Here is a 23,849-nt window from a genome sequence, read left to right as displayed (position 1 = left end):
AAATAAAGGTAAAGAAAGGAACAGGGATAGTTTTAGGAACATTTTTTTTGAGAAGGAGAGAATTGAACAAGCAGTGCAAAACTTAAGCAATCATGTGATTAATAACAGCATGACGGCAAAAGAATATGAGGAGGAAAAAGAGTTGCTGGCAGAATATAGGGAAATATTGGCCAAGAAAGAAGGCTGTTAGAGATCAAAAGCCAGGGAAACATGGCTTATGGATGGTGACAGTAATACGAAATTCTTTCATAACACCACAAAATTGAAAATAAGCTGGAATAAGATAGCCCAAATCAAAGCACCAGATGGTTGCACCTTGATTGATCCAAAAGAGACACAAATGGCAAGAGTGGATTTCTTCCAAAGAATGCTTGGGGGAACTGATGGAGCCAAACAAATAAATGTGGATTGCTTAGATTGCTTACCAAAGAAAGTAACAAAGGCAGATAACAAAATGCTATATGCTCTGGAAACGAGAGAAGAAGTTCGAGAAGCCACCTTTCAAATGAACCTGGACAAAGCGTCGGGACCCAACAGGTTCACAGCATTGGTGTTCCAAAAGTGTTAGAATTTTATGGGGCAGACATTTTCAGGTTAGTTGAAGAGTCTCTGAAGAAACAAAGGATTCTAAAAGACCTCAACAACACAAATATTGCACTTATACCAAAGGGAGCAGACTGCTCTTCATTCATGGATTACAGACCAATATCACTCTGCAATACAATCTATAAGATAATCTCTAAAGTAATGGCGAATAGGCTGAAAAAGGTCCTCCCTAAGATAATCTCCCAAGAGCAGAGTGGTTTTGTCCTAGAGCGGACTATTACTGATGGCATAATCATCACTCACGAGATCCTCCATTCAATTAAAAAATACAACCTAAGGAGTATGCTGCTAAAACTCGATGTCACTAAGGCATATCATAAGGTGAGATGGTATTTCCTCACAAAGGCTCTGTCAAAACTCGGCTTTAGCAATGAATGGATCGAATGGGTCTATGCGTGTATATCCTCGGGTAAGGTATTTGGTAATGATAAACGGCACACAATGTGATTTCTTTAGCGGAGCAAACCGTGGAGATAGGCAATTGGAAAGGTATCAAGGCAGTTAATGAGATGGATCCTTTTATAGACCAATCCTTTGTAGATGATTCCCTCCTATTTGGTAGAGCAGCCATTGAAGAAGCTCTAGCAATCCAACAACTTCTGATTGAGTATTTGAAAGCATCAGGTCAAATTATAAACGAAGGAAAATTAAGGATCTATTTTTTTGATACCTGTAACACATTACAAAGGAGGATCACGGAAATACTGAAGTTCAAGATTGAAAAACTGCCAACCACCTATCTAGGTATACCTTTGTTTAGTGGAGCATCAAGGAACGCACTATGGAAAGACACAATGAAGAAATGTGAAAATAAAATTGCTTGTTGGAAAGGTCGATGGCTCACATTGGCAGGGAGAATTACAATGCTTAAGTCTGTGGTGGCAGCAATCTCGATCTACATGCTATCATGCATAGAGATCACAAGCAGTATGGCAAAGAAACTAACGGCCCAACTGAGACGCTTTTTGTGGGAAGGGGCCAACAAAAACAAGAGGATACCCCTCATCGTGTGAGAGGAAGTAACAAAGAATAAAGAATCTAGCGGTATTGCGATGAGGGACATACAATTGCAAAACATGGCAGTTAGCGCAAAATTAATCTAGCAGATGTTCAGACAACCCTCCGCGATGTGGAGTCAACTACTAAGATATAAATATCTGGACAATACGAAGGCCTCAAGAAATCTGACTATAGCGGACCCCGTGCGAGGCTCCTCGATTTGGAACTTCATGTGTAAATGTAGAACGCTAATAACAGATCATCTCACATGGAAAATAGGAAATGGGGCAAATGCACTCTTCTAGCATGATTCATGAAATGGGTATGAACCATTATCCTCCATCATTGGGCTACAGGGCCTGAGCCTTCTAACAAAAAATGTTTACAAACACACAATGGCGGATCACATGAACAAAGAATGGGACCAGAACCATTTGACTTTCAGCTGGAAAGAATTCGAGATGCTGGATGATGAAGCCAAAAACTACCTTAACATTGTTCATGAAATGCAATGATTTTATTCAAAGAATAGAAATGTACATATAGCATTCATGAGAACGATGTTTCTATTAAGAAACAATTGTAAACTAAAGAAAAATAGAAACTATCTAAATGTACAATAAATTACATACTTGATCATTAAATAAACATAAAAGATACTATTCTAACACACTCCCTTAATGGTCAATCGATCAACTACACCAAGTTGCCCCCTAAATTTTACAAACTTGTCCGGGCTGAGAGACTTGGTGAGGATATTTGTTGTTTGATCCGTCGTCAAAACATACAGCAACTGAACCGATCCGTCTTCAACCAGCTTCCAAATGAAGTGACAATGAAGTTCAACATGCTTGGATCTCTCATGGAAAACCAGATTTTTGGCCAGTTTGAGCACCCCCTGATTATCACAGTAAAGGGGAGTAGGACCTGCTTGAGACATTTGCATATCTGAAAGCATCCTTCGAAGCCAAACTGCCTCACAAGCTGCCTTAACTGTTCCTCGATACTCAACTTCTATCGGGGAAAGAGCCACTGCCTGCTGCTTCTTGCTAGTCCATGTGACTGCACCAAATCCCAAACTAAAAACATACCCAGATGTTGATTTTCCATCATCAACGAAACCTGTCCAATCTGAGTCTGTATAACCAGAAAGTCTAGGATCGTGAGTTTTGTTGTAGAAGAGTCAAAAATCTAAAGTGCCCTTCACATAATGCAGCACACGCTTCGCTGCTACTCAATGATCAGCCTTTGGAGCTGTCATGATGCATGAAATGTAGCTCACTACAAAATTGAGATCGGGCCTAGTAGCAGTAAGGTAGATGAGACTGCCCAACAGTTGCCTGAATGCTGATTCGTTCACCACAGGTGAGTCCGATTTGGTTGTCAACTTCAGCCCTTTCTCCATAGGTGTGGATGCAGGTTTGCAGGCTTGCATCCGAAACTTGTCCAGCAAACTGCGAGCATACTTAGACTGAGATATGAAGATACTACCCTCAGTCTGCCAAACTTCAACACCTAAGCAATAGTGCAGTCCCAAGTCTGTCATGTCAAAAGATTGACACAAACTCTGTTTGACCTGATCGATCAAAAGTGTTGAACTACCAGTGATAATGAGGTCATCAACATTGACAACAAGAATAAGAATATTATCACCAGTGTTTTTGACATACAGATTATAATCAGATGGACTCCTCTCAAAGCCATTATCTGTGAGGTACTTGTCAATCTTGATGTACCAAGCCCGAGGAGCCTATTTCAGGCCATAGAGTGCTTTCATTAGTCTACACACTTGATATTCTTTTCCAACAACCTTAAACCTTGGAGGTTGCGTCATGTAGACCTCTTCCTACAACTCGCCATTGAGGAATGCACTCTTAACATCCATCTGATGGACTTTCCAAACTGAGCTGCCAAGGCAAGGACAAGCCGTATGGTACTCATTTTGGCTGTAGGAACAAAAGTCTCCTCATAGTCAATGCCTTCCTTCTGTGAGAAACCCTGAGCAACGAGACAAACTTTGTACTTGTGAAGGCTTTTGTCAGCTTTGTACTTAACCTTATATGCCCATTTGCAGCTAATGGGCGTCTTCCCTGGTGGAAGATCAGAAAGGACCCAAGTGTTATTCTTTAGAAGACTCTGGTGTTCAAAAATACTATGAATGTTAGCCATGAGAGCAAAATTGACTGTATTTGGCTGCTTGCTCTTATTTCTATAAGATCTACCCTCAATGAGCTCATCAAGACGAAGATCACTGATGGTCTTAGCCCACCATTTAGGTTGAAGAGTAGAAGAGCCAACATCAGAAGCAGGAGAAATGACTGGAACTGGAGGTGGAACAGAATCTAGAACAGGTGGAAGATTAGCATCATCCAAACGAAATTCAGGTAGTGCATCATCAAATTCAAAATCTACATCATCCCTCCCATCAGGCGAACCAAATGGAAGACAGACACCTAAATTAGAAGCCTTCAAAGGTTGATCCTCAAAATTCTGCTCAAACGAGGAAAGTTGAAAAGGTCCTTGTTCTTCATCAAAGACAACATCACGACTGAAGATAAGACAATCGGTGTCTACATCAATCAACCGGTAAACCTTGTGGTTGTCACTGTACCCTGTAAACATAAGTTTCTGACTCTTAAAATCCAACTTGGAGCGCTTGGAATCTGGAATCCAAACATATGCTAAAGAGCCAAAGACTTTCAGATGACTAATCCTGGGTTTGCGACCAATCCAAGCTTCCTCAGGAGTCTTCCCCTTAACAACATGTGTGGGAGACCAATTAAGGAGATAGACTGCAATGTATACTGCTTCTGCCCAATATTTCTTAGGAACATTCCTGTGTTCCAACATTGACCTAGCCATTTTAGTGATAGTGCGATTGCGACGTTCTACAATGTCGTTCTGCTGAGGAGTGTACAATGTGGTTAACTAGCGTTTGATGCCATGTGTATCACAGAAGTTGGAGAAAGCAGTAGAACAAAACTACCCCCCATCATCTAACCTAAGAGTGACAATAGGACAACCAGACTCTTTCTCTACTAAGGCCTTAAACTTCTCAAATACAGTAAACACATTTGATTTCTGTCTAAGAAAGTACACCCACATTTTACAACTGAAATGATCAACAAAAAGCAAGAAATACCTGCAACCAGTAACAGAGGGTGCATTCATTGGACCACATACATCAACGTGAACCAACTCCAATACCTTTGAGGCTTGCCATGAGTCACCATCCTTAAATGGTGTCCTATGCTACTTCCCAGCCTGACAAGCTCCACAAACTCGTTGATTCTGAGTCTGAATTTCAGGTAAGCCAAGAACAAGATCCTTCCAAACAAGCTGAGCAAGGTAATGAATGTTCAGGTGACCATACCGCTGGTGCCAGAGACTACTAATAGAAGATGATTTAACTGCAAAGGCATGCTCAATAGAATCACCCGTATCCGCAAGTCTGTAAAGGCCATGATCCTCGATGCCAACAGCCACAGTAGTGCGTGTCGCACGATCAACAATCAAACACTTGTGTGCACTAAATACCACATCAAGTTGAGGAGAGTGCGGCATAATCTGGCTTACTGAGAGTAGGTTTAGTTCCATGCCAGGAACATTGTATACATTGAGGAAAATGAGATTCCTCCCACTAGACTGTATCTGGACATTGACCTTGCCAACAATAGTATACTCTTCACCTCCTCCAAAAATGACTGAATCGGCGTAAGGTGAGAAGTCTGTGAACCAATTACACCGATGAGTGAAGTGTCGAGATGCACTGGAGTCTATATACTAAGCAGAAGATTTCACATAATCTGCAGGACGCTTCACCATGAAAGCGTGGAATGCAAATTCTTTCTGCTTAGAGAGCTCTGCAACATTGGCCTTAGGCTGAGACCCTCCCTGCTTCCGCTATTCAGAAGCTATCCGATTCCGACAGTCTTTTATTAAGTGGCCATATTTGTGGCAATAATTGCACTGAACCTTCTTCTTCTTTGAGCTATCTTGAGGCTAGCTAGGGCCTTTCTGCTGAGAGGAATGAGCTTAGCCTTTATCCTTGTGAAAGGATTTGGCTACAAAGGCTTGCTCGATGGAGGACAAAGTAGCACTGCTACCAAATGGTTATTTCCAACGGTCCTGTGGTAGAAGTTTGGTGCACAACTCTGGAAATTTCAAATCAACATTTGTTCAAGTAATGTTGAGAGTTTCTATAAAGTGCTCATAGGATTTTGGTAGACTCTTTAGGGTTATAACTACCATATCCTCTTCCTCCATTTTCCTGCCTATTGCTTCAAGCTGATCCCGAATGTCCTTAATCTTCGTCAGATGCTCCTGTAAGGACATACGCTCATCCATCATAATAGAAAATAGCTGGTTTTTCAGGAAGAAAGCAAGGCTTTAATCTGATGTCTCATGGAGATCCTTCAAAATGGTCCAAATTTAAGCAGTTGTCTTGTCGGATGGCACTTGCAATAGCTGATCATCAATGACTGAAAGCTTGATAAGCATGACCGCTTCTCGGTTGCGCTCATTAAACTTATCCCGATCTTGTCCAATTGTGGTAGGACGAGTCTCTTTTCCCAAAACGAGATCATCAAGGCGACGGTATTCGAAGATGGTCATCATCCACTACTTCCATGTGTTATAACTTTTGTCGATAAATTGCTAACTGCCCTCCAACACGATGTTGGTCAATCACACCATTTTGCATGCTTTTCGAGGCACGTAAAACAAGGAATTTTGAAAAGCCGAAAAGCTGAAGTCGGAATTTGAGGTACATATCCCAATGCAGAAACAAAGGCAAAATCAAGTACAGACTTCAAAAAAATGTACGGCTGGCACGAATCCCAAGGTGCAAATGTTTGTAGACCCAGAAAAATCTGACGACCTAGAAAACTTCACAAAAGACCCAAAAAGAATCTGCAGTTTGAAAAACATTCCGACCAAAAATAGCCAGTAGAAGGAAAACCCTAGCCAGTAGAAGGAAAACCCTAGGTCGTATTAGAATGCAGAAGCGATTTTCTGTAAACTGTGCCCTAGCCGCTGCGGAAACTGAAAATAGTGGAAATTGAGAGCACAAACTGCTGCCGAGAAAAGAAAAAAGCAGTCCCATCACGGAAGGAGGTTATCGCAAAAAAATGCAATCAGAGTCGTCGCAAAGAAAGTTAGTCCCGTCGCGACAAAATGCAATCAAGAAAACCTTCGTCACACAGATAGAAAAATCGCGTAAGTCATCGATTAAAAAAAAAAAAACAGATACGTCGTGCAAACATAGAAAAATCGCAGTCGTCTGCTAAACCGAGGGCTTGCTAAGAAAATCCGACATAGAGAAATGGTGTCGTTACAAAAGAAACCCAACGTGGGTCAGGAAAAATAATGCAATGATCAAAAAACGCATCAGAAACAAAAAAACACGATCTTGGGCCCAAACAATGTCATGAAAGACGCGAAATGCAAAAGAATCGCTAGGAGGCAACGCATCGCAATTTAAAAATCACGCAGAGAAAAGGTTGCGGGAGGTTGTGTGATGCAGACACACAAACAAAGCTCGAAAAACAACGCAGGTTGGAAGTGATGGTCTAAGCAAGGATTCGAAAAAAAATTCCGCCCAAAAAAAAAATCCATTTACCATGTTCATGAAATGCAATGATTTTATTCAAAGAATAGAAATGTACATATAGCATTCATGAGGATGATGTTTCTATTAAGAAACAATCGTAAACTATAGAAAAATAGAAACTATCTAAATGTACAATAAATTACATACTTGACCATTAAATAAACATAAAAGATATTATTCTAATAAAAATAGAACCAAAAAGAAGGCAGATCATCCTAAGGAGGGGCGAAGATACAATAATATGGTGTGCGGCAACCTGAGGTGAATATTCAACAAAACTAGAATACGCAATCTCAATGATAGAAAGGAAGAAATGCCCATGGCCAATTAAGCTCTGTTGGAATAAAAACATTCTACCAAAGGATGGAGCCTTCATGTGGACAATTATGCACAAGAGAAACTAAACTAGAGATAGGATGGAAAGGCTAGGCTTTGAAAGACCATTCTGATGCCCTTTTTGCAAAAATGCAAATGAAACCATCGATCACCTACCGATACAATATGACTTTGCATACCAATGTTGGAAAAAGTTTCAACTAATGCCATTACCTAACACAATAAAGGAGATGATTTTGGGGTGGCCTCTTTCAGAGAACGGATCTTTATGAAGCAGTCTTTGGTGTGCTACCCCGGCAATGATAATTTGGCATCTTTGGATAGAACGAAAAGCTCGAATCTTCATTGGAACCGAACTTGGTCTAGAAACAATCCTAAACAAAATAGAAATTGGCATCAGTGAACACTAGAATGTGGTCATAAAGGATACGAAATATAAGTTCTACTCAATATGGGATGATAGAATAACTCAAAATTGGAAGCATTTGATTCCATCCAAAGGCGACTTTATCAAAGGAAAAATGGATAGAACAAAGGTTAAATGGGAATTGCCCCCCGTTGGCAAACTAAAGCTAAACTTCGATGGGGCATCAAGATCTAACCTTGGCAATTTTGGATGCAAATTTATTATTAGAAATCAAAACGGAGCTCCTTTATGACTAGGGACGATCAAACCATCCAATGTCACAAACAATGAGGCTAAGTTCAGAGCCTTGTATGAAGGCATAAGATAGTGATTAATGCTATTACTAAAAACATGGCACACAACTGGAAATGCGGACTGTGGGTGGAGCCAATACGGAACGAACTAGAGAGAATAAATGATTTCACCATACGGCACATTTATAGAGAGGCTAATCATGCACCGGACTACTTATCCAAAGTAGCGATCGATTTAACAAAAAGCCTGGTTGCAAACAACATTGGGCGTTGGAATGGCATCAAGGCCATAATTGACTTTGAAGGAGGCGTGAAGATGAAGAATGTTGGACAATAAGAAATCCAATCAGAAGAAATAAATCCTATATGGTTTAGAGTCTTTAGACAAAGACAAGGCTACAGGAGCATAAAATGAGAAGGCTTCAATACCGATCCCATAATCTCAAAAAAAAAGTGTGGTGCGATAATGGCAGGCTCTTCAACGACCTCAACTGTGAGGAACGATAACATAGCGTTCTCAAGTGTAAAGAAAAATAGTAGTGACCTAACTAAGATTGCAAAGTCTTCAAGCAACTATGGCCTCCAATAGAATGTCCACTTATGGATATCTGGTCAAGGCACACAAGGATGCCCTCACCCTAGCACAGGTTGAAAGGTTCCAAGAGGTTTCGGTGGCCATTCGAATTTTGTCACATACTTTGTAACTAAAGCAATGTAACTTTTCTCTATATTAAAGAAAAGGGAGCTACCCCCATGGTCGCAATTTGCCAATATATATATATATATATATATATATATATAAGAACAATGATACTCATAATTGCCAAAAAATAGAATATTTAGATACCTCATATTCATAATTTGCAAAAATGAAAATTCTCAAGTCTCAAGATGTCATTACACAATGAAAATTCAAGTTGCAATTGATATTTAAAAGTCATATTCTTCTTCATCAAAAGCATCAAGGTCAATATCAACATTTGTTTCAATTTCATTTGAATCACAACCAATTGGATTGCCACTCCCACTAGCTGTGTCAAGTGTCGAAGCTGGTTTGATTTCATTTTTCAAACATTTGACAAAATGCCAAATCATTAACAACACGGGGAAAATGATTTCACAAAACATAAACAAACAGCTGCTACATATGGATAATGTAAATCAACTGAAATCAGCCTCATTAATGCTGATATAAAGTTTACGAACCCCATGTTCACAGGTATAGCTCACAAATGCAATTGAAATGATATTTAATTGCTTACTTGCTGACATATTCTGATATAAAATGCTGTCACATAATTATGAAGAGTGAAACTGAGGATTTAATGTATGAAGCTAAGATTTTAATGTATGAAACTATGCTTGGGTACGGCCCTTGTTATTTCTTGGGTGCCCAGGTTTGCTGCAGGTCCTTCACAAAAGAACTCACAATGAGCCCAGGCACCCAAGAAGAACCCAAGCCATACCCGTACCAAGACCACGGCTTTACTAGCAGTACCTGGTAACATAGCTTGAGTCCCATCCTTCTACATGCATTCACTCTTTACGCCCACTATTAATAAACGATATGAGATAGTCTCAATGGGTCTTCTATGAATCAAAACTACCTAATTGTTAACCTATGTCATCCTTGATATGCCCTCCCTTAAAAAGTTCCCCAAGTATATCTATTGGACTATTGGTCTTTCGGACTCCTATAATTCCTTCAAAAACTCCAACCCCTCAACTCTCCTTTTTACTATGTACTCTTTCAACATCACACTTTCAATTGTCCCTCTCCCCGAGTACTTGTCATAAGCTATGCCCAACTCCCAATCCCCAACATTCCAAAATATATTACCCTATTGAGATTGCTTGTTCAAATTTCCTCCATTCTGCATACCTCAAAGGTGTGAGTTCCTCGTGACCCCCCAATTCCCAAAGCTCAATCAAAGGCATGAAACATAAATCCTCCCTGAGCCCTAGACTTGAAAACTCCCACTATTTTTCACGATAACTCTCAACTACCTTGTCTGCATGCCCAAAAGACCATTTATGACTATGACATCAAAACTTTCCAAATTGGGGTTTCTCCCACCCAAAAACCACTATTCATCAAAAGGGTATGAATTTACACACAATTTGCAATGGTAAAGGTGAAACCAACCTAGAAACACTAAGATTGATCCAATGAAGCTTTGCAACTACCAAATTAGATTCAAAAGCCCCAAACAATCTTGTTTAATCTTCAAGGAAAACAAAAGGTAAACTCGGCCCATATTATATTTGTGGCAATGGTTAGGGTTTTCAAGCCCAATACTTCCACTTCATCCCATGGCACTATTTCAGTAAATTTCTCAGTTCAACCATTCCCTAACATGTTAAATCCAAATGCATATTGAATGATAATGTAATTATCAAGGAGAACAAAGGGTAAAGTCGACCCATATTATATTTGTGGCAATGGTTAGGGTTTTAAAGCCCGATACTTCCACGTCATCCCCTGGCACTATTTCAGTAAATTTCTTAGTTCGACCATTCCCTAACATGTTAAATCCAAAGGCATATTGAATGATAATGTGATTGGCAGATCTACAGCCTGTTCTTTCATGCCTCCCACAGATTTTAACATTTTGCAAGCAATTTTCACAATATTTGAGATGTTGTAATGTCCCCTAATGGGACCCTCTTATATTCTAACCTTGAATCACAATTTTAGAGCATAGTGATTACAATAGAGGGACACTATTGTCAACTAAGCTTGGCCTGGACCTTGCACAACAAATTAGTCAATATTTCCATTATGCCTTGATAGACTATATTTTCAGCATTCTTATATATTGCATAGTTATATGAAGGATTCAACAACCCTTTCTCTCCCCAACCAATTCCCATTATGGAGCTCAAGGAGAATCACCCAAGGTGCCTCGAGTCTATCCCTCTCCAACAAGCCCAAGAGCACCAAGGACCTCATCGACTTGGCCTCTTGGCCCACACTTGCGGTCGGCATACCAACTGAAGCCTTGTGCTCTTGCTTCCTTGTATTCTCCCTGCATAACTGGATGGTGAGATTGAAAGGTATTACAGACCCCATCATATAATTTACTTAATCGTCATATGAACAGTTAGTGATAGAAAGGCATTATTATACTGTCATACATATTGCAGTCTATATTAATATTGTTAATTTTAAGCAGTCAGATGTTAATTTAAGCAATTAGATTATAATCAGACTGTGAATAAACAGTAAGAGCAATAAAACACAAGACACAAGACACCAATACCTTGGGAAAACCTCCCTCTTGGAGGTGAAAAACCCAGCCTTAAATATGATATGTATTATCTCAAATGTAGGCAATTACAATATAGCGAACTTATCTCAGATCGCTGTCCAAACAACAAGTTGGCAGAGCAATGAAGAATGCAGCTCTAATCAGCAGATGACTAAAGGAGATCAGCAGCAGATGTCTGAGATAGGCTGGAGCAGAATCGCACAAGGAGAGCCTTCAAGTTCGCACAAGGAGAGCCTTCAACTTCGCCTAATATCCTTAAATAATTTCGCACAAGTAAAGGAGAGTTCGCTGATATAGAAGAGTAGATTATATCCGTGGTGTATGGATTGTAGAATGACTTCATTTGTTGATAGTTTTATATCAACCTTTTGGTGCCAATTATCACCAAGTCGGCTTGCATGATTATCTAAATATATTACATTGTTATTATGCATTCCTCACGTTACATTTGGGTCCAGCCCAATAATTACATTTAATTGCCTTTCATGCTACCTCACGTTACACATTTGGGTCTAGCCCAATAATCACATTTAATTGCTTTGCACGTTATATGCTTGGGTCCAGCTTAATAATGTATTTACATGAGAGATAATACATATGAATTTTAATTGTCATTGACAACATTAAAATTCTATAATCAGGTATCCGAGCTAGCTATTATTTTCAACAAATATTACTATTAAATTCATATATGAAGCATACATACTCAGCTCATCCCCATGCATACCACCAAGAACAAAGATGTTAATGCCTGTAACTTAATAACAATTCTGATCTGATCTAATCCATGGTGATGTCACTAGATGCTTTTGATTTCTTTCCTTTATATCTCTCAATGTGAGGGAGAGGTCACACATCTTCATCATGTATGCCCTTTGGCAAGAGACATGCCCTTTCCACCATTAGCACCCTTTGAAAGAGTGCAACTCTTCATTGTATCTGCTCTTTGAAAGGGACACAACCTTTCATGATCAGATCTGCACTTCTTATTTAAATTAGATCTACACTTCTGATTCCACAATTATCACCTTCTCAAATGAGGTTCTCTTCATCATGTATGCCCCTTGGCAAGAGACACACCCTTTCATCATTAGCACCTTTTGAAAGAGTGCAGCTCTTCATTATTTCTGCCCTTTGAAAGGGACACAACCTTTTACAATCAGATCTGCACCACTTCTTAAAATCAGATCTGCACTTCTTATTTAAATCAGATCTGCACTTCTGATTCCCAAAAGTATCCCCTCTCAAATGAGGTTCTCCTCCCTTTTATATCTTCCCATATGAGGGAGGAGTCGCACCTTTTCATTATTTTGCCCTTTTGAAAGAGTCACAACTCTTGACCCTTAATTACAATTTAATTATCTTTTATTAAAGTATTTTCTTTATTTATTTTTAATGATGATTTCCCTTAAATTAATATTAAATGACTCTTAATTAAACTACTGTCATCTTTTAGTCAGCTGTCTAGGATATAGTTTAAGACAGCAATTTTGATTTAATTAGTAAGGCTGTGATCATGCTTTTATTAATGCTGTGATCTGGTACATTCCTTGACGGGGGCATGACATTAATGGGATTCACAAACATTCAAACTAATATTTTTAGATATAAAACAAAAAATAACTTCTCTAGCAGGTATAGTAACTTAGGTTTTCAATCACATATGATTATTTTGCATAATAATAAAAAAGAAATTCCCTCATTAATGGGGTAATCAGAAATAACAAAAATCACCTTGCAAGCCATCAGATTTCCCCTAAGAAAGGTTTCTTAAAACTCAATTTCAATTAGGCTGCTAAAGGCAATCTGGGTCTCACAGGCATGGAGGTGATTATTTGTTCTTATTAGAATAATATCTTTATAATTATTTAGTTAATGGTCAATAAAGTAATATATTGTACATACTAGATAGTTTCTAATTTCTTCAGTTTACAATTGTTTTGTAATAGAAACACCATCTTTGTAATTGCTATATGTACATCTTCATTCTTTTAATAAATTAAGCAATTACCTGAGCATGGTATCAAAGTGGGAAAAACACAAAATCGTTTTTCTAAAATTTCGAAAGAAATTTTTAGAAGATTTTTTTTGGAAAAACGAGTTTTCTAATCGTGGTTTTTATCCTGCAAATCGCGAGTTTTCTTGGCATTTTTCTTTTTGGTATCGTTCTTCTTTCAGACCCCGAACTCACGTTTGTGCCCTCGGTTCTCTACTCGTGTTGTTCCGAGCGTTTTTTTTTTTTTTTCAGGCCGATTTTTGTTCAACGAGTCTACATATCATCTACAAACCATCAACTTGGTTTCTATATGGCCCATGTTTTTTGTGATTTTCGAACTCGCGGTTTGTTTTTCGGGATTTCACGTTTTGTCTACAGATTTCATGTTTTGTCTAGGATTTTCGGCGGTTTGTTTTTGCGACCCTGAACCTGTCTATGATTTCTTTTGCCCACAATTTTTCGGCTTTATTTTCTTTGCGACCTATGGATTTAGATTTCCAGCCTGTGATCTGGGTTTTCTTTGCATTTTTTCTAATCTTCATCTCGCGCCCAACGGCTAGGGTTTTGACCCATTTTCTAGGTTCTGCTACATTTTGGTCTAGGTTTCTAATCTTTTGTGGCTAAGGTTTTGCGAAAAATCCTCTAATTTTTCAGCCAAAAAAATTTTAAGACTAGATTCTTTGTGGGTTTTTCCCATATTTTTTTGGGTCTTCGTCAAAATTTTTTGGGTCTATCAAAATCCGTACCTTGGGATTTGTGCCAGTCGTACTTCTTTCAATCTCAAAGTTTGTACCTGAATCTACCTTAGTTTCTACATTAGGATTTGTGCCTTGGGTTTCGTGCTCTTCAGAATTATGTTTTTCACCTCTTAAGTGAATCTCGCTTTCCATGTCTCGGAAAGCATGCAAGATGGCATCTTTGACCAACATAATGTTGGAAGGCAGTCAATGATTTAATGACAGAAATTACAACACATGGAAGCAACGGATGATGACAATCTTTGAATATTGTCGCCTCAATGATCTTGCTCTAGGTAAAGAGTCTCGTCCTACCGTAGTTGGACAAGATTAGGAAAATTTGATGAGTGCAACCGAGAAGCGGTCATGCTTATCAAACTTTCGGTTACTGATGATCAGTTGCCTCAAGTGCCATCCGGCAAAACAACTGCAAAGATCTGGACTATTTTGAAGGATCTCCATGAGACATCAGACAAGAGTCGTGCATTCTTTCTGAAGAACCAGCTATTTTCTATCATGATGGATGAGCGTATGTCCTTATAGGAGCATCTAACAAAGATTAAGGACATTAGAGATCAACTGGAAGCAATTGGTCAGAAAATGGAGGAAGACGATATGGTAGTCATCACCCTAAAGAGTCTACCTATATCCTATGAGCACTTTATAGAAACGCTCAACATTACTTCAACTAATGTTGACTTGAAGTTTCTAGAGTTGTGCACCAAACTTCTACAGCAGGATCATTGGAAACAACAGTTTGGTAGCAGTGCCACTTCGTCCTCCACAAAACAAGCCTTCGCAGCCAAATCCTTTAACAAGGATAAACGCAAATCTCAGTCCTCTCAGCAGAAAGGCCCGAGTCAATCTCAGGGTAGCTCAAAGAAGAAGAAAGTCCAGTGTAACTATTGCCACAAGTATGGTCACTTGATAAAGGACTATCGGAACTGTTTGGCTTCCGAACAACGGAAGCAAGGAGGGTCTCAACCTAAGGCCAATGTCGCAAAGCACTCAAAGCAAAAAGAATCTGCTTTTTACGCTTTCATGGCAAAAAGACCTACAGATCATGTGATGTCTTTTGCTTGGTACATAGACTCTGGTGCACCTCGCCACTTCACTCATCGACATGATTGGTTCACCGACTTCTCACCTTTCATTGATTCAGTCATTTTTGGAGGAGGAGGAGAGTATACTGTTGTCGGCAAGGGCAACATTCAAATTCAGTCTGGTGGGAGGAATCTCATTTTCCTCAATGTATACTACATTCCTAGCATGGAACTGAATCTTCTCTCTGTGAGCCAGATTATGCGGCTCTCTCCTCAGCTTGATGTGGTATTCAATTCACACAAGTGTTCGATTGTTGACCGTGCGACTCACAAAACTGTGGTTGTTGGCATCGAGGATCATGGTCTCTACAAACTTGTGGATACGGGTGATTCTCTGGAGCATGCTTTTGTAGCTAAATCATCTTCTATCAACAATCTTTAGCATCAACGGTACAGCCACCTAAATATTCATTATCTTGCTCAACTTGTTCAGGAAAATTTAGTTTATGGCTTACCTGAGATTCAGACTCAAAATTAGCGAGTTTGCGGAGCTTGTCAAGTTGGGAAGTAGCACAAGATACCATTCAAGGATGTTGACACATGGTGAGCCTCCAAGGTACTACAATTGGTTCATGTTGATATATGTGGACCAATGAATACACCTTCTGTTATTGGGTCCAGGTACTTCTTACTTTTTGTTGATGATTTCAATCGTAAAATGTGGGTGTACTTTCTTAGACAGAAATCAAAGGTGATTACTGTATTTCAAAAGTTTAAGGCCTTAGTAGAGAAATAGTCTGGCTGTCAATCATTCTTAGGTCAGATAATGGGGGAAAGTTTTGTTCTACCACTTTCTCCAACTTTTGTGATACACACGGCATCAAACACCAGTTAACCACACCTTACACTCCTCAACAGAACGGTGTTGTAGAGCGTTGCAACCGCACAATAACTAAGATGGCTAGGTCAATATTAGAACAATGAGTGTTCCCAAGAAATTTTGGGCAGAAGCAATATTCATTGCAGTCTATCTCCTTAATCAATCTCCCACACAAGTTGTTAAGGGGAAGACTACTGAGGATGCTTGGACTGATCGCAAACCTTGGATCAGTCATCTAAAAGTCTTTGGCTCTTTAGCATATATTTGGATTCCAGATGCCAAGTGCTCCAAGTTGGATTCCAAGAGTCAAAAACTTGTCTTCACAGGGTACAGTGACAACCACAAAGCTTATCGGCTAATTGATGTAGACACTAATCATCTCATCTTCAATCACGATGTTGTCTTTGATAAAGAATGAGGACCTTTTCAGCTATCCTCGTCTGTGCAGAATTTGAGGATCAGCCTTTGAAGGCTATTGATTTGGGTGTTTATCTTCCATTAGGTTCACCTAATGGGAGGGATGATGCAAAATCTGAATTTGATGATGCTCAACCTGAATTTCCTCTAGATGATGTCGATATTCCACTTGTTCAACATGTTCTAGATCCAATTCCAATTATTCCTCCTACATCTGATGTTGGTCCTACTCTCCAACCTAAATGGTGGGCTAAGACCATAAATGATCTTCATGTTGATGAGCTCATCGAGGGTCAATCTTCCAAAAACAAGAGCAAGCAGCAAAATACAATCAACTTTGCTCTCATGGCCAACATTCATAGTATTTTTGAGCCCCAAACATATTCTGAGGCTAAAGGAATTCCTAAGCAGGAAAAGGCTATGGAAGTTGAACACCATAATCTTTTGAAGAATAACACTTGGGTACTTTTTGATCTTCCTCCAGGGAATAAGCCCATTAGATGCAAATGGGTGTATAAGGTTAAGTACAACAATGACAGAACCCTTGACAAGTATAAATCTCATCTTGTTGCTAGGGGGTTCTCACAGAAGGAAGGCATTGACTATGAGGAGACTTTTTCTCCTACAGCCAAGATGAGTACCATACAACTCCTCCTTGCCTTAGCAGCTCGGTTTGGTTGGAAAGTCCATCAAATGGACGTTAAGAGTGCATTCCTCAACGGTGAGTTGCAAGAAGAAGTCTACATGACACAGCCTCCAGGGTTCAAGGTTGTTGGAAAAGAACATCAAGTGTGCAGACTAGTGAAAGCATTCTATGGCCTGAAACAAGCTCCTCAAGCTTGGTACATCAAAATTGACAAGTACCTCACAGATCATGGCTTTCAGAGGAGTCCATCTAATTCTAATGTGCATGTCAAAAACACTAGTGGTGATCTTCTTATTCTTGTTATCTGTGTTGATGACCTGATTATCACTAGTAGTTCAGCACTTTTGATCGATCAGATCAAACAAAGTTTGTGCCAGTCCTTTGACATAACAGACTTGGGACTTCTGCACTATTGCTTAAGTGTTGAAGTTTGGCAGACTCAAGGTAGTATCTTCATATCTCAGCCAAAGTATGCTCGTGGTTTGTTGGACAAGTTTCGGATGCAAGATTGCAAACCTGCATCCACACCTATGGAGAAAGGGTTGAAGTTGACAGGCAAATCAGATTCACCTGTGGTGATAATTAGCATTCGGGCAACTGGTGGGCAGTCTCATCTACCTTACTACTACTAGGCCTGATCTCAGTTTTGTAGTGAGCTACATTTCACGCTTCATGACAGCACCCAAGGTTGATCATTGGGTAGTAACGAAGTGTGTGTTGCGTTATGTGAAGGGCACTTCTGATTTTGGTCTTTTGTATAGCAAAAGTCACGATCCTAGACTCATTGGATACACAAACTCAGATTGGGCAGGTTCGGTTGATGACAGAAAATCAACATCTGGGTATGTTTTCAGTTTGGGATCTGGTGCAGTCACATGGACTAGCAAGAAGCAGCAAGCAATGGCTCTTTCTTCAACAAAAGCAAAGTACCGAGGAACAGTTAAGACAGCTTGTGAGGCAGTTTGGCTTCGAAGGATGCTTTTAGACATGCAAATGTCTCAAGCAGATCCTACTCCCCTTTACTGTGACAATCAAGGAGTGCTCAAATCGGCCAAGAATTCGATTTTCCACGAGAGAACCAAGCATGTTGAACTTCATTGTCACGACTCACTTCATTCAGAAGCTGGTTGAAGATGGATCAGTTCAATTGCTGTATGTTTAGACTGAGGATCAAACAGCAAATATTCTCACCAAGTCTCTGAGCTCGGACAAGTTTGTAAAATTTAAGGGGCAACTTGGTGTAATTGATAGATTGACCATTAAGTTAGGGTATTAGAATAATATCTTTATAATTATTTAGTTAATGGTCAATAATGTACAATATTAGACAATTTCTAATTTCTTCAATTTCCGATTGTTTCGTAATAGAAACATAGTCTTTGTAATTGCTATATGTACATCTTCATTCCTTTCATAAATTATGCAATTACTTGAACAGTTCTCTTATGGGATCATTTGTGAAAGGTAGTTCTTTCTTCCTTAGCCATGAATCTAATAATGAAGCAGAGGCATTAGCACTCATTAAGGTTTGAAACTAGAGAAATCTTTGAATTGTAAGCTTTTGGATGTCAAAGGAGATTCTCTTGTTGTTATTAATGGGTGCCTCGAAGATAATTTAAAAAATTGGTAGTTAAAAAGTACCATTGAGGAAGCATAGCTGATGTCGGAGAAAAATTTGAAGATATTCAGTGAAGTTATTACTTTTCATTGCTTTAGAAAAAGTAACCATATGGCAGATATTTAGCAAATGCTGATGCTTGCCAATTTCCCTTCTCATCTAACATTAGTGTCAATTATTGCAAATGGAAAATTGGAGAGCACCTTGCAGCCAGGGTGTTATTATTTTTCTGCCACCCACTCCTATCTTTCATACTCTATCACTTTGATGTCTTATATTGCATTGGGAAAGTATTATGAAGACTTGGACACCAATAGTACTTCATATGAAGCCTCAAATGTAGAACTCAAGCTCCACATGGGGCAACTATCTACTGCTGTGTGTGGTTTGTGTGGATCAAATATTAAATAAGTTGGGCTGGTTTGTTTTCTTTGTATTTTCCATTTGTGATTTTGCTTTGGTGTTGCTCTCTACAATTTTCATCAATATGCCACAAGGGAAGCATGGTCAGGATTTACCATACGTGTTGTGTCTGAACTCAGGCTGAAGCGAACTTTCCAGATTAATGGTTGTGCTTCTCTGGCTTTAGTCAAAACAACTCATGGCAATGGACGTATTAGGCAGAATTATTGCCTTGCACACAGGGCATCAATAGTGGGAGACTTTGCTTCTAAGCTTGAGATGCATGTCCCTATTCCTTTGAAATATAGTAAATCAGATATTATAAACCACAATTATATCATCTTTAAGCCTTTATGTATATGCTTTTCTCCAATGGTGTGGAACTCTATAGAAACCACAATTAAATCATTAAAAAATAATAAATCAGGTAGCATTATAAACCACCATATTTTCAATTAGCTGCTTCAAACATGTACAATAGATAGGAAACATCAATACAATTTAGAGTTCAGAAAAAGTACTATTTTGCATACTCTGCGAGCTAAGGGTTCAATTAAATAAAATCGTCGTACTTAACGATAAGTTAGAAAATCTAAACTAGAATCTCACTTAGCTGCTCCAAACATGTTGGAATGAAGTGGCACCATTAATGTGCCGTAAGATAGGGATTCATTTGCCTACTCCAAAAAATGTGTTAATAAGTTGAGAGTTGTACACTACTCCAAACTTGTGGGAATAGGTTGACAGGATTAATGCGGGATGCTGTAAGCTGGATTTCGATTCATTGTCCATATTGTAGCAATTAAGCTGGAACCTGTCGGCTAGGGTTTCGATAACTTACTCCAGACGTATGGAAAAGGATTGGCATCATTGGGTTCTGTAAAATAGGGTTTCAATTGCAAAAAATAACGAGTAAAAATTAATAAAAATCCTTAAATAGAATTCAACTTTCGGGCCATATGCTAAACTCCAAGACAAACAAAATACGTTTTTCCTATTCCTAATTCTGTTTAAAAAATGAGAGCCATAAATACCTTTACTTGAAGTGTTTCGTCGACCTCGAAGCCTCCCGCGAAAAAAAATTATAATAATTAAATCCACGATTGGAAAACTAAGATTTACTGGCAGCCACTTTAATCCAGTGACAAAATGTCCAACTGCCGCTCACAAAAAAATGCGAGCAGAATTGAAAAGCCTTTCTAAAAAGAACAAAAAAAAATTGTAAGGAATATGAGACCAAAATGAATTAACTATTCACAGGGAGTTCGAAAATGGGCATTAAATTTATGTCAAATTTATTATATTTGCTATCGTCTGCAATCAATTGAATGAATTTCTGCGATGAATTTTGCTACAGGAAAATGAGGGTTTGAAGGGCATTATAATAATATTATAATCTAAAGGCTAATTGGCCAGAGTTCGTACGGACGCTCAAGTGTATTATATATTTTTGCCACAAATCATTACCTCCCAAGGATTTGGAATGATGTGATTGAAAATTAAAAAATTAAAAAATTAAAAATAATGCCCTCACTCCAATGAACCGATTCCAATCATTATGAAAGTTCAAGTTCTGTAAATGGAAGGAAAAATTGCTAGTTCACAAAGTCGAATCAAAATTAGAAAAAAATTCGTTAAGCTTTTTAATATAGTATTATAAGAAAGTATCTAAAATATATGAGATTATAATTTTTTAATAAATTTGTATTATTTATTTTAACATATACAATTGTAATGGACTTAAATTTTCCTCATTGTTCAAAATATTTTAGGTAGACCCTTTCATAAACAATAGTCTCGTAGAGTTGGACTTATAAGTCTATCTATAGTTTTACTTCTAAACTTTTGTTTCCCTCTTTTGTATGTTATAATAGTAGCATTTGTGTATCTTTGATAAATTTCATTAATGTGAATTGAAGAAATCAGTTTTCCACAAGTCATTATGCTTCTTGTTGTTATTTATGGATTCAATTATGTTTGTATTTTTTGCATCAATGTTTCAGATCACACTCTGTGAACCATCATTAGGATGATAGAGAGCTCAAGGATTAGAATGATGGTTCACAGAGTGTGATCCTTGAGCTCTCTATCATCCTAATGATGGTTCACAGAGTGTGATTTGAAACGTTGATGCGAAAAATACAAACACAATTGAATTCATTAATGTGGTTTAAATTTCCTAAAGGGGTGTTTTTAGATGGGATGACTAATTATCATTTTCTTTTTGAGAGCTGTGGTGAAGTCTAATTTTATTGGCACCCAAGATAATTGGGAGATTTATCCACTATGTATTTACTATTGTAGGTTTGTAATAACATCTTACATAAATGTATAGGGTGATTAAATAAATGCAATCAAATAGCAAACATTAACTTAGGATACAAGACTCGAATAGATAATTAAAATAAAAGAAAATGAATTGAATGAGCAATTAGGTAGACTCGACTCTAGGATCAATGATCAAAGGTTTGGTGTTAATTGTGTGCTAGATCAATTCACTATTGTTAGAAAATTGCATGTCTCAATCTAATATGCACACTCAAAAATTGATGCAGAGTAATCGTGCACCATGTGTGTTTGATCTTTGATTGTCACAAACCTAATTTAACATGTGGAACTGGTTTGATAGAAAGTATACTTGAGAATTCATTCACCTTCACCTTTCAAATATTTTAATATGTTAAGTTAATGTTTAAAGATACCTTCAAGGAATTTGTTAACTCAATAGGTGAATGGGTATATGGTGAAGTCCTCATTGGGCACTTCGAGTTTAACCCCTTAGTGGATTGACTTAGTGACACTAAGAAAATCAAAGATAATATTCCTATGTATAGAAATGTACATATGATTATGCAAATTTTATTTATTTATTTCTATTTACAATTATAGTGTGTTCCAATTATCTTCCTTATTGATTTTTCTTTTTTTAAAAGGGGTAAACACTTTTGACATAGACCTATGAAGTAGTGAGGTCACAAATAGGTGACCTCATCTCGAATATAACCATTCAACAAGTACACCCAATGGGGTTTGAATGTTTTTTTTCTTTTTTGGGGGCTTGAACCTTGATGGCAAGAACAACAACACTACAACTTAACCATCAAACCATGCCAATATCAATCATCTTTCTTATCAATTCACCCTTCATTATTTCAAGTAAACAATAAATATATTTAAATACAATAGCATAGCGGCATGTTACATCAAACATAATATATTATGTTTACTCATAATATTTAGAAGGAAGAGAGTGAGAACATTTAGAATCGAATTAGATGCCTTACAAGGTTGATCTAGATCAAATCCACATCTCTTGAAAATGATCTAAAAGGATGAGTTGGTGATCTTGAGGCAGGGAACAAATGTTTGAGAATCTGTGCAAAATGGGAGTGAAATAAGGATGAATTAACCAAGTCTAATACAAAGGGATGTCAAATGTCAATGTGTAACTACTTTAAGACTCTCACATATCATATTTATTGTGCAAATATTTTTTCAATCTATCATTGATCCTAATAGAAAGTGGAGAAAGGATAATTGTTCAACTTTTGTAGAAAGAATTTGACCATACCAACATTTAGTCCATACAAATTCTAAAGAATTTCATCCATACCAATAAATTTAATTTTTTAAATGACTAATATTTTATTGAACTTGAAATTTTAAACTTATTATTATTTGATCGTTCTCAATTGTGTTTAAGGTGGATACCTATATTATTCCTTATGTATGTTGAATGTGTACCCATGATCATTAGAGTTTAAAATCAACAAAAGATTGACAAATTGAAATATAAACTAAATGTATAAATTTAATAATGAGTGATTCAAATTAGTATACAATAAAATTATCAAATGATAAACATATTAAAAATATAAATTAAAGTGATAAATTGAATATGTGAATTATTAAATTGATCCTTCACTTTTTTGAGTGTATTTAAAATTGATGTATTATGAAATCATCATATTATAGACAAACTGCAAATGAAAATTCATTGGTCAAATCAAATATATGGAAGTCTATATTTATCCTTTACTCTATTGTGTGTATACAAAATCACTAGACTATAAATTACCAAATTGAGACAAATTAAAATTGTACGCTTAATAGAAATTTTAAATATGTGAATTCTTATTGAAATGGTAGAAATATGAGTCTTAGCTTATTTATGTAAACTAAGAACTTAATTGATAACTATTTCCACTTTTCATTGGAGGAAATAATCACTATGATCTAAATTCAATCCCAAAGGAGAGCTAGATGTTGTACATAGTTATTTCGCCATTGTGTTGTTGTTGTAGATGATGTGATTTGAATTAAAGATGCAAGAAATAAGTAAAAGCGCTTGGAAATTGACAAGATTCAACATAAATAGACAAGAACAAGTCAAAAAGCTAGCATAGAAGTATAGATCTGCAAATAATATACAGAAAGGAATCTATGACTGAAATCTAGTCTTAAAAATGTCGGACAAGTGTGTTAGGTACCCTAGTCCTAGAGGTTTTGTTATCAACTAAAAATTTGGATTCTAGATCTGGATGCTTTGTAGATCACTCCCTCCAAATTCAACATAAAAGTGTTTGAAGAGTGAGCTAATCAGCATTGTCCATGAGTTTTTGCCTA

General features: G+C 37.6%; 2 protein-coding genes across 6 annotated transcripts in view; one reads left to right on the top strand and one right to left on the bottom strand.

Moving 5' to 3' along the window:
* LOC131067501 (histone acetyltransferase HAC1) overlaps nucleotides 1-20,747 on the bottom strand; it is a 69,163-nt gene extending 48,416 nt beyond the window's left edge. For 3 of the 5 annotated variants that reach the window (XM_058002522.2, XM_058002526.2, XM_058002533.2), the window contains exon 1: nucleotides 20,258-20,737. The gene's annotated coding sequence lies outside the window, so the exon portion shown is untranslated. Of the gene's footprint in view, nucleotides 1-20,257 lie in introns of all 5 variants that reach the window. The other 2 variants (XM_058002542.2, XM_058002523.2) reach the window with 2 other exon arrangements.
* Nucleotides 17,876-18,735, top strand: LOC131067827 (secreted RxLR effector protein 161-like). Its single transcript, XM_058003000.1, has 3 exons — nucleotides 17,876-18,163; nucleotides 18,324-18,355; nucleotides 18,642-18,735. The coding sequence occupies exons 1-3, from the start codon at nucleotides 17,876-17,878 to the stop codon at nucleotides 18,733-18,735; spliced, it is 414 nt and encodes a 137-aa protein (XP_057858983.1).
* Nucleotides 20,748-23,849: the final 3,102 nt, after the last annotated feature.

This window comes from Cryptomeria japonica, chromosome 5 (genome assembly GCF_030272615.1).
Source record: "Cryptomeria japonica chromosome 5, Sugi_1.0, whole genome shotgun sequence".
NCBI classification, from domain to species: domain Eukaryota; kingdom Viridiplantae; phylum Streptophyta; class Pinopsida; order Cupressales; family Cupressaceae; genus Cryptomeria; species Cryptomeria japonica.
This window is presented reverse-complemented; position numbering and strand designations above follow the sequence as displayed.

Excerpts from the sequence above, each read along its gene's own strand:
- LOC131067827 (XM_058003000.1), top strand. The coding sequence starts at position 17,876 with ATGACAGCACCCAAGGTTGATCATTGGGTAGTAACGAAGTGTGTGTTG. Across the intron at positions 18,164-18,323 it reads TTAAGACAGCTTGTGAGGCA|AAGCTGGTTGAAGATGGATC; the intron begins GTTTGGCTTCGA and ends CACTTCATTCAG. Across the intron at positions 18,356-18,641 it reads GATGGATCAGTTCAATTGCT|TTCTCTTATGGGATCATTTG; the intron begins GTATGTTTAGAC and ends TTACTTGAACAG.